Genomic DNA, 10,672 nt, shown 5'->3' on the forward strand with positions numbered 1-10,672 from the left:
TAAAAAAGTGAATTAGTGGGATGACAAACCCATAACTCTATAGTCATGTTTTTACACAGTGACCAATTGAGCTCATTTTACAAGAAATAAAAATTAATTGGGCGGGGTAGTTTAGTAGATACTATAAATTGCTGCTATATAATTCATAAACAAATTCTAGTTGAAATTTATAAATTAACAATTAAGAAAAACATTTAATTTTTTATTTTCTACTCCCTCTGTTGGTGACTTTCTTGTAAAAAAATTATTTCTTTTTAATTGTCACTTGTAAAGTTTAAGGTAGTATTAATTGCAATTTTGTCAAAATTACTCCTAGATAATGATTGCAGAGAGAGAGAAAAAGTAAAATGAATGTAATAAATAATTAAGGATATTATAGGTAAAAGAAGAATTATTGTTTGAAAAGTAACAATAATGATTATCTTCCTTGGTATGTGTAAAAAGTAAAAAAATTACATTTAAAAAAGAACGGAGGGAGTAATAAAATAAATCAGAATTATTGCGTTGACCTTGGACCAGACCTCATCCAGATTTTTTTTACAAAGAATATAATGAATGGTTCATATTGAATAGTCTCAGTGCATCACTTTGCAGTTTTCTTATAGCGAAGAATAGAAGACAACAATCACTATGATAATGATGCAAAGCTTAAAACTGAATCTAGTTCATTCCACAACTCTATGCCCCCGCAGCATCACTTGTATCACCCCATTCTCACCATCCTCCTCCATTACCGTAACACAAACTCACCACCACCAACAACACACTTATTCTTCTTCATCTTCATCTTCTTCACCTAAAATTGTTCACATTACTCGTACCCATTCACATTCTCATCCATTTCCAGAACCCGATAACGACCAAGTCGAAGACCTCCGTGTTCCTCCCCATTGGTCACTCCCAACTAATGCCTCTAAGGTACTCTTCTTTTTATTCATCTTCAATTTTACAATATTTACAACTGCAATGTTCTTTAAGAATTACTTGAATATTGTTTTAGTTAGTTAGAGTTAGTTATGATCAGTTGAAAATCGGTTAGGATTTGTTATATATAATTTAAGCATGTAACTAACTTGTAACTAATTCTAACAATTTCAGCGCCATGTGTTTTGGTTGATTTTTTCTTCTGTTACAATTATTAGGAATCAGAGTGGCTTAGGGTTACTTTGCATAAATGGTTGGATGATGAATACTGTCCTGAAGAAACCAATGTGGAGATAAGCAGAGTTGCTGCCAAATCCTATTACAATTCTTTGATACGGAAACAAACTGATTTGAGTGACATTTTGTTGAACATGGCGCATGAATTGGAGTCTATTTCTTATAAGGAAAGTTTTCATGGCGCGTTCTCGTCTGCAAATGCTGCTGTTAGCCTTATTGCTCAACGGGTCGAAACATTCTGCCACCCAAATTGAATTTTATAGCTCTAAAATCCACATGGTTTGATTTTTTTTCAATGTTAGTAGGATTGAGTTAACTTCTTCTATTGTATAGTAATGTCTTGTAACTTGTTTCTTTGTTATAGAGCTGCATGACTCCTCTTTGATGGCTCTTTCTTGTAGCCGATTGAGTGCTTGAAACCTTGTGACGTGTGAATTTTATACCATATGGTCTTTATTTTAGTTTTCTTTTCTGTGCTAGCTGAAAAATGAAATGGATCTCATGAAGCAGTGTGTATAGTCATGTTATATTTGCACTGAAATTAAATAAGCTGGTATGCATATAAAACTATCGATACAGTGGAGTTTATTGTTATCATTCTGCTTCAGGTTGTTGTCGAGTAACAGATTTCCTTTTCGGTATGATCATATTCAAAGAAGTTTTCATGTAACTGGTGGTCAACCTACAACTCCTGTCTGTAATTGAATGTATTCAAGAACTAGCATTTATTGAACCAAAATGGTCTCTCAGAGACTTTAAGAGGAGAAAAGTTAACCAACTCATACCTTGAATTGAACTTTCTTATGAATGAATTAAGTCCTTAAAACATTAGCAAAGTGTTGTTTATGAATAATCACTGATTAAGACACTTAATTATGCGATGAAAGGTCCTACATGGACCCTGAGAATCAAAGCTTTGGTCATCTATTCAAACTTGATTGTCACTATTAGCATCATTTTATATACTAAAGTCAAAAAGGTTGATATGATCATATGAAGGTTCATGTTCTTGTATATCAATAAAGTTAAACCCCACATAAGTTCAAATTCAAGATAAGCTGTTTTTATAAGCTATGCATTCCCCCAATAAGCTCTTTCAATCGTCCCCTTACTAAACAAGATATAAAAATTGAAAGGCGAATGTGTTCATGGTTGCTTTTCACCATTGTTATATTTTTCTTAACATGCCTTGAACAAACTTCTACTGCATTTGATCTGGTGCAGGAAACTCCAAACTCTTAAAAGATGTCAAACCTCCATCCACAACTAAATTATGTCCACTAACATATCTAGCATCATCGGATGCAAGGTAAAGTGCAGCGTTAGCAACATCACTCGGTTCACAATTTGCTCCTTTTAGTACACCAACATTACGAACAATTTCTACAAGTCGTCGAGACTCAAGATGCGGATATATCTGATTCATTTCGTCCATGACAAAAGAAGTAGGTATGGCAATAGGCGATATGCAATTGACTCGGATTCCATGCCTACATAGCTCTGAAGCTAAAGACTTAACAATGCCTATAACCGCAAACTTCGATACCGAGTAAGTATGCTGCGCCATCCCTCCCATCACACCAGTGACACTAGCAGTGCATAGAATGGATCCAGTTCCGCGCGGGATCATCACGCGTGCAGCATGCTTGATCCCAGCCATAACGCCGCGAACATTAATGTCCATGACTTTGTCAAACGTTTCTAGATCAAGATTAACAATGCTTGGAGGAGTTTTGCATGGTATTCCTGCATTGTTATACATGATATCAAGTTGTTTGTATTCAGAAACCGCGAAATCCACTGCATTCGATATGTCTGATTCTTTCGTGACATCGCAAGTTATAAAAGTTGCATCATGTCCTAACTCCATTGCCGTCTCTCGGCCACGTTGTTGGTCGATATCAGCGATAACTACTTTGGCTCCATTATTGATGAATTTTGTTGCTGCTGCTTTTCCTATTCCACTAGCTCCCCCAGTTATCAGTGCCACCTTGTCTTGTAACTTCCTGGATTACCACATCAAATGCGAATCAATTAACATTAAACAACAACGATTCTTTCAATAACATTCGCGTAATATTAATAACATTTACTAGGCCATACCTTCCACTCTGAGTAGACAATAATCTTGCATAGGGAAGATTTTTTCTGTTTTTAACATAAGCAGAAAATAGAGTAAGCTGAAACCTATTCACAACTTGAAGAAAAACTCATTTGCAGAATCCAAAGTTATAAAAATAAACTAACAAATAACAATCACTCATTGGATTATTAACCAAATTAACACTGCAGAAGTTGAAACACACAAGCAGAATATCTTATACTTAATTTTTTTTTAGTCATCAAACTAAAAGTATATAGATAAAGAGAGTAAATTAAAACATGGAAAATCTAAAAGCAGAAAAATGAAGTGTGAAAAACCAACCTTAAGCAAATTCTTAACATGGTTTTCTGCAGAAATGAATCAGATCTCACACACTGGAGTGTAATGTAGTTTGAGTCTTTGAAAGTGATTTTAAGTGCTTGTCACAGGAAGAAAAAAATACTGGAAGGGTAATTTGGTCAATGAATATATACATACATAAATACCCTTGATATTTTTTTTGGATAAGATGCATGAAATTAGAATCAGCATAATAATAAAAATGACAAAAGGGGCATTCCGAGAATTGAACTCGGGACCTCTCGCACCCTAAGCGAGAATCATACCACTAGACCAAATGCCCGTTTGACGTTTACATTGGCATATATTATATTTTATTTATTTAAAATAACTTATAATTTTCCCTCCAAAACTGAAATTCCGCTTCGTATTTCCATTCATAAATCGTTTGCTGTGGTTTTTTTCCATCTTCAGTCTTCACTTTCATAGATAGTTAACAATTTGATCACATTTTTAGGGTTTCACTCTCATCAAATTTATCATCAATTTGTACTATGAGTTTCACAAATTGCTAAAAGAAAAAAAAATTAGTGAAAGGAGTTTCCAGTTTAATGGCGAACACTAAACCTTCATTCGCACTTGATGGTAATTTTCGATTCTTCAACGCTTCTGTTTTTCGTTTTCTTTTTTTACTTCGATCATTCATTTCGCCATTGATGTGTGTTGAGATAGGGCGAAAAAATAATGGAGTAAAACAAGCGTGTTGTTGTTTTATACCGTATTGATTTTTCTCATTTTCTTTAAGCTTTGAGGTTTGGTTAGAAACTGCGTCTTTTTCTGAATGTATTGTAGTTTCTTCTTGATTTTTGTTTCGAACTGTTATACCTGATTTGATGGAAGTAAGGCACGTAAATCTTGTTCATATGTTAATCAGAACTAAAATCGAGTTTAATGCACTTAATTTGATCAACTGAGTATGTTTGATGTTGTTTGAGGATCATCCATGGTGGTAAAATCTGCATTAGGTTGATTTGGAAAATGTATGTGTGGAAAATGTAAAAAGTTTAAAAGTGATTGTGAATAGTGAATGGTATTGTTGGTTCTATTTCTGCATGTTGTGTATTATGGGATTTGGATTGAACTTGTTTATGTTGATAAGAATGTTGATTTGATATGGTTAGGAGATGGAGTCGAAGAAGCGAATGGATATCAGAAGTATGAAACAGAGCTTTTTGAGGATACTTTAGTTATTCGCAGTCCCTTCACAGAAACTGAGGTGGAAATGATCAATTTGAATGATACTGAGATTGTAGAGGATTCAGAACCTGTAGAGGATATGACAATTGATGCAAAATGTGAGTATGAGACAGAAGTGGTGCTTGATAGTGAGGACGAAGAAATGAATAATGCAGGCAAAGTGACTGTTGGTGAAAGATTTCTTCAGGATGAAAGTAGTCCAGCAGTAAGCAATTTGTCGGTGCTCTTCAGGAAGAGATTGTCTAAGATACCGTGTGAGCAAGCAAATTCAAAATCAAATGCCGTCTCTTCTGGGAAATCTGGTACTGGTATGTGTTTGTTTATCACCATTTAACACTAAGAGGCAGTTGTTTGTCTTTTTCATAGTTCGTGCTCCTTTTTTTTGTTGGTATGGTATCTCTGGAAGCCATTCTTGCTTTGATTTACCTTTTGTACATTATAAATAAGTAGTTTACCAAGTAATTGTTTTTAGAGCAGTTCATGAATAATTGACTTTTCAAAAACATAATGTGATTGAAGGGGACGAAAGAGCTTCAATTAATGCTGAGAACTTTGATGACAACAACCATCTATATCACTCACCAGAGCCTGAGGATTCAACCCTAGCGGCTTTAGGCTTCGTGGATCAGTACTTGTCATCACTAGATATGGACCTGTTTCAAGGAGTTCAAAATGGAAAGATCACTAGGGAGAAATCACCTCATGTCTCGAGTGCAAGAGGATCATTAAATCTGGCTAAGAAACTTTACGCTCAAACTCAAAATGAAGATAAAGACCCTTTCAAATGGGCTGAAAGTGATCAAAGTAAAAAAGAAGCTGGTATTTTCAGTAAAAAAATTGAAGCATCTTTCAATTTTGGAAGCCCCGGAATGACATATAAGAGAAGAATACAAAAAAAAGGTAGTCATTCTCAAAACCAAGGTAAATGTGGTGCAAGTAATAGATGTGATGAGAGTTTAGCCCGAGAACCAAGAATAGCAGCTGACAATAATAACTCTCTCAAGGAATTGGATAATGAGTCCTCTTCCCCAAGAGAGAATGTTGATATTTATTCTAACGTAGCACGTACAGAAGACGATTATGATATTGGCTTAGACACTCAAATAGCTGCTGAAGCTATGGATGCATTAGCCAATCTACCCCCTGCTGGCTTTCATTTCAGTGATGCTCACCGATCAGAGAATATGTCTGATGCATCTCTGAGTGATTTGAAACAAGCCCATCAGAAAAATTCTCCATTTAAAGAGAATCCTGGTTCACAGCCTTTTGCACTAAAAACCTACAAGAGAAATGTGTCTGCTTGTAGATTTAGAAAAGTAACTTATAGTTCCTCATTTGAGCACTATAACGATCAGGAGGAGGGGATTATTAGACATAGGAGGAAGGGAAATTGTTTAGCGGCGGCATATCCAGGGAAGATAGATGTTAAGAAAAAACATCTTGATTTGTTTACTAGTACATATGGTGTGGCTAAGAAGAGCAGTATGAACCATCCGGTTGAAGTTAGTCCACAACTATTTGCAACGAACAGTTTTTCAAAGACTGATTCTTGGGCTTATCCAAAAGGACCAAGAGGGAAAAGAAAGCGAGCTAATGCTCCTAGAGTTTTGTGTGTCAATGATAAAGAAAACAATGTCTATTCCACTAGAAGTCTAGAAAACCGCGATGATCTTAAGAAAAAACATATTAATTTATCTTCTTGTTCATATGGTGTGGTTAGAAAGAGCAGTTTGAACCAACAGGTTGACGTTAGTCCACAACATGCAACCAGCAGTTTTTCAAAGATTGATTATTGGACTTATCCAAAAGGATCAAGAGGGAAAAGGAAACGAGCTAATGCCCCAAGTGTCGTGTGTATTGATGATAAAGAAAACAATGTCTATTCCACTAAAAGTCTAGAAGGTCGAGATGATGTGCAAAAATCTTGTCTTCCACCAGTTTCAGCTGGTGATGCTATAAAATTTGAAAACCTGCATGATATGCATCCCTTGTTGCTGGCACATGTTGAAGTATCATCAAACAAGTGTGTTGTACAGTTGAGTTCAGAAGTTTCAGCTTCAGTTGCTCCAAGTGAAGGCATACAAATTTCCAATGCTAACTGCAATGAGCATCACAAAAAGGCATGTGAGAAAAACCGGCCAAAGTCTTCACTTTTGAAGGAACTTGTCAGATTAGGAGTTCCCAAATCTACGTCAGAAATTATGAGCAAAGATCCGAGACCTCGAAAAGATATGACAAATGTTCGAGTTCTATTTAGCCAACATTTGGATGACACTGTCCTCAAGCAACAACAGAAGGTAAAATATTGCTTCTATGTATATGATAGGAGATGCTAAATGTCACCATTATTGAATAATTATTTTGTTATATCCTCCTTGCAGATCTTGGCGCGTCTTAATATATCTACTGCGTCAAGCTCAATGGAAGCCACTCATTTCATAGCAGACAAGTTCACACGTACAAAGAATATGCTAGAAACAATGGCTCTTGGGAACTTAGTATTGACACACTTATGGCTTGAAAGTTGTGGACAAGCCAACTGTTTTATTGATGAGAACAATTATATTTTGAGGGATATGAAAAAGGAAAAGGAAATAGGCTTTAGCATGCCAGTTTCTCTTGCTCGAGCAAGACAAAAGCCACTCTTGAAGGTATTTGTATTATTATATAAACTTCGGTTATGCTCAAGTTTTTATGCAGTCTTGCCTCAAAATCTAGTTGCTTGTCTCTACAGGATAAACGAGTCTACATAACACCACACATCAAGCCTAATAAGGAGGTGGTTGCAAGCTTGGTTACAGCTGTTCAAGGCCAGGTATGACTGTTCATCTATGCATGCCACTCTACAGCTGCAACTGACATGTTTCAATATTAGATATTTTGGATTATTTCTTTTGTTAGATTCATCACATTTTTTATAAATTGTTTTTTGACTCTTCAGCTAGTGGATCACAATCAAATAGTTGCAGACAAGAATGATAATATCTTAGATGATCTATTGATTCTTTCTTGTGAAGAAGACTTTGCAATATGCCGCCATTTCCTTGAGAGAGGTTTTGAATCCTTCCATCTTCTTGATGAACAATGCAGTTGTATTTTATCCTTTATTCATGTGACATATGAGAAGACTTAAATTTGCAGGAGCTTCTGTTTACAGTTCGGAGCTTGTTCTGAATGGAATTGTAATTCAGAAATTGGAACTCGACAGGTATAACTTGATACATGGAAGTAATTTATTCTTCATATTGATGATGTGATTTTTGGATGTCATTTGGAACTTGTGAATTGTGATGCTATAATATTTGGAACCTGATATGTTAATCTATCCATACAAATGTCTTCCACTGTGATGAACCTAACATTTTCATTCTTGGCAGTTGCCACACTTGAAGTTGTGTCTGAACTAGGTACGCAGTGAAGTTATATCATCTCTAAAGTGAAGAAATAAGGCTGGCTATATATTTGCCCTTCAACATTAGTGTGTTAAGACCACAATGCACTTAAGGGTGAAAACACTCTTGTTCACTTAGATAAATTCGCTTTGAACTTTGTATGTATGACTTAGGAGTCCATTATTGAGCCTTGGAGAACAAGAAAAATGCATGGTATTCTTGATAAAATGATCATTAACAAATTGTCTTGACAATCATGTTTAAACTTTACATTGCTTTGACCTTTATCTTTGGCAGGCATAAACTGTTCGTGAATCAAGTTTCAAAGAATAAACTAGGTAAATGTAATTGGTTTGGGAAGGTTTACAGAAGGGATTTGAGGCCTTTATCTTGAGAGTAGCTGATTTCTGAGAAATTACCATGGTCTATGGAATTGATAAAAACAATGGCCCTTTTTTTCTCAGATTGACGAACGGATGCTACTTGCTCAGAGTATCTTACAAATGCAACTTAGACTCCTTACTTTACGTTGCTTTGAGGCATGCTCAACTTAAAGTGTCTCAAAATGACAGGAATTATGGAGTATCAACTCACCTCCATTCAAATCTACAATTATCCGCTTCAGTAAATTCAGTAAACTCTCATTAGAATGTGATTGTGATGCCGAGAAATGCATATCTAAACATACACTTATTTACCTTTTGGTGGGGCTAAGTTCTAATTTGTGAAGTCTAAAGAGTGAAACTGTTCATTCTTAAACTTATATTTTTATCTATTGAAATCATTCAATATTTAAAGTTACGTGAAAGGTAACTGTATTGTATTTATACAATTATATCATTTCAGTTGAATTCTATCTGCGATGAATATAAATACTACGCAACCCTTTGTGTGGGCTAGGAATGTAGCCCCCATATTTAATTGGTAAGAAAACGTTCCAACACTAGCAAAGTTGACTCTGCATTTGTAACTGCAAATAACTGCTTGGACATTTCCTGTGCCTAACACCAACATATGTGACGTTTAATTCCCTGACTATGATTAATTGTGTAGTTATATAACCAAGAACTAGAAACCCGTTATAGTTATCACTAGCAGGTTTGAAAACCAAATATGCAAATTGAAAATTTAAATTAAATGTTAGATTTGGTATTCCAAAGATTACAGCTGGAAAGTCTTGCCTTAGGTTTGGTATTCCTAAGATTACAACTTGAAAGTCTGTAACGTTAAGGCCTACACACCTTACCCAAACTCAAAACCGAAACTTCACTATGATGTATGAGTTTCTTTTCATCTACATAGGACACAAAAACTAGAACTTTTCATAGGCTAGGTACACGAACGTCCGGACTGTGAAGATGCTCCATTATCAGATCGGAAAAAACTTAGTCATGATGCGACTCTCCAACTAGTTTTTTTCACTAATCTTTTTGGATGACTCAGTATAACATGAAATGTTGCCATGGACAACACTATTTTGAACAGCTGATTTTAACCAATATATAATGTGTTGAAAAATGTTAGAAAGTGTGTGTTTTTTATGCATTGTCATTTTATACCGCTAAAAAAACTCACCCAAACATTATAATATTACTGTCCATTGAATCAAACTCCAAAACTGGTTCCCAAGTCCTGCCATGCCAAAATAAACTTCACCTAATATATCTAGCCTGCCATAATCCTTGACAGCAACCATACCTCATGCACCCTCCACTTCCTTGTTCTTCTATTTGCAACCGATTTTCCAAGCTAGTTTTGAAAATTAGAAAGAAAGAAAAAAAGGAAAACTAGTACACTTTTAATTAATGGCAAATTTATAATATTGTTCAACTTTAAAACAATTTTTTATTTCATTTTTTTCTTCAAAACTTAGTGATAAGTTCTTTGTCACTGACTCATCCCTCCAACTACCCTCTTTTCCTTTTTTATCACCCCCACGCACCTTTGAAGACAGCAATCCAAGAACAGGGACCAATGCACTAGCCACTTGGTACAAATTGTAGATAGAATTTTATCCCTCCAGAAAACTCCCTTGTCAGGGTAAATCACCACATACAAATGATTACAATATTACTCAGCACAAACATAAATTGAAGACACTGCAATTAAGTAGCAGAAAAACCACAAAATCAGCAGCAAACTTCTTTGTTGATATCAAGCCTTAATTTCTAGAACATAAGCACAATATTTAATGCACGGCCTATATCCAAGTACAGTGACCAATCCTATCAATTTTCAAATGGCAAATGACAGTTTCAGTCCATCGACTATAACAACACACATGGTCATATAATAGCATGTGCATACCAACCAAACCATCATTTCTCATATAATAACATGTGCATACCAACCAAACCAACATCTTACAGAAAGCCGCATCAGAACCAAATGAATTGTTAACAACAAAACATCCATCCACCCAACAGAGGCCACAATCCAATTCTTTTCATACAGAAGCATCAAAGTAAAGATAATATCT

General features: G+C 35.3%; 3 protein-coding genes and 1 non-coding gene across 10 annotated transcripts; 2 read left to right on the forward strand and 2 right to left on the reverse strand.

Annotated features, from left to right (window-relative positions):
• Positions 1–528: 528 nt before the first annotated feature.
• LOC127125458 (uncharacterized) lies at positions 529–1,622 on the forward strand. The gene is made up of 2 exons (XM_051054232.1): positions 529–918; positions 1,143–1,622. The coding sequence occupies exons 1-2, from the start codon at positions 631–633 to the stop codon at positions 1,413–1,415; spliced, it is 561 nt and encodes a 186-aa protein (XP_050910189.1). The 5' UTR covers positions 529–630; the 3' UTR covers positions 1,416–1,622.
• Positions 1,623–2,147: 525 nt separating this feature from the next.
• On the reverse strand, positions 2,148–3,779 carry LOC127125456 (short-chain dehydrogenase reductase 3a). Its single transcript, XM_051054230.1, has 3 exons — positions 3,587–3,779; positions 3,265–3,309; positions 2,148–3,167 (listed from the first exon to the last, which is right to left on the reverse strand). The coding sequence occupies exons 1-3, from the start codon at positions 3,604–3,606 to the stop codon at positions 2,363–2,365; spliced, it is 870 nt and encodes a 289-aa protein (XP_050910187.1). The 5' UTR covers positions 3,607–3,779; the 3' UTR covers positions 2,148–2,362.
• A 36-nt stretch (positions 3,780–3,815) lies between these two features.
• TRNAP-AGG (transfer RNA proline (anticodon AGG)) lies at positions 3,816–3,887 on the reverse strand. Its single transcript has one exon. It is a non-coding gene; the product is annotated as a tRNA-Pro (tRNA).
• Positions 3,888–4,018: 131 nt separating this feature from the next.
• On the forward strand, positions 4,019–9,004 carry LOC127125455 (uncharacterized). Of its 7 annotated transcripts, none has more exons than XR_007804653.1 (10): positions 4,019–4,189; positions 4,726–5,109; positions 5,321–7,098; positions 7,183–7,452; positions 7,536–7,616; positions 7,743–7,854; positions 7,943–8,009; positions 8,179–8,406; positions 8,491–8,531; positions 8,658–9,004. XR_007804653.1 is itself a non-coding variant. In XM_051054226.1 (9 exons), exons 1-9 carry the CDS (start codon positions 4,156–4,158, stop codon positions 8,660–8,662), a joined length of 2,772 nt encoding a protein of 923 aa, XP_050910183.1. In that variant the 5' UTR covers positions 4,019–4,155; the 3' UTR covers positions 8,663–9,003. The 7 variants fall into 7 exon arrangements, 4 of the variants coding, with proteins under 4 accessions (XP_050910183.1, XP_050910186.1, XP_050910182.1 ...); XR_007804655.1 differs by having other exon boundaries at positions 8,179–8,208; XR_007804654.1 differs by lacking the exon at positions 8,658–9,004 and having other exon boundaries at positions 8,491–8,587.
• The last annotated feature ends 1,668 nt before the right edge of the window (positions 9,005–10,672 follow it).

The sequence above is a fragment of the Lathyrus oleraceus genome, chromosome 3 (genome assembly GCF_024323335.1).
Source record: "Lathyrus oleraceus cultivar Zhongwan6 chromosome 3, CAAS_Psat_ZW6_1.0, whole genome shotgun sequence".
Lineage (NCBI taxonomy): Eukaryota > Viridiplantae > Streptophyta > Magnoliopsida > Fabales > Fabaceae > Lathyrus > Lathyrus oleraceus.

Excerpts from the sequence above, each read along its gene's own strand:
- LOC127125455 (XM_051054225.1), top strand. The coding sequence starts at position 4,156 with ATGGCGAACACTAAACCTTCATTCGCACTTGATG. Across the intron at positions 7,099-7,182 it reads TCCTCAAGCAACAACAGAAG|ATCTTGGCGCGTCTTAATAT; the intron begins GTAAAATATTGC and ends TCCTCCTTGCAG. Across the intron at positions 8,010-8,490 it reads CAGAAATTGGAACTCGACAG|GCATAAACTGTTCGTGAATC; the intron begins GTATAACTTGAT and ends TATCTTTGGCAG.
- LOC127125458 (XM_051054232.1), top strand. The coding sequence starts at position 631 with ATGATAATGATGCAAAGCTTAAAACTGAATCTAGTTCATTCCACAACT. Across the intron at positions 919-1,142 it reads TCCCAACTAATGCCTCTAAG|GAATCAGAGTGGCTTAGGGT; the intron begins GTACTCTTCTTT and ends TACAATTATTAG.
- LOC127125456 (XM_051054230.1), bottom strand. The coding sequence starts at position 3,606 with ATGTTAAGAATTTGCTTAAG. Across the intron at positions 3,310-3,586 it reads ATGTTAAGAATTTGCTTAAG|AAAAAATCTTCCCTATGCAA; the intron begins GTTGGTTTTTCA and ends TGTTAAAAACAG. Across the intron at positions 3,168-3,264 it reads TTGTCTACTCAGAGTGGAAG|GAAGTTACAAGACAAGGTGG; the intron begins GTATGGCCTAGT and ends GTGGTAATCCAG.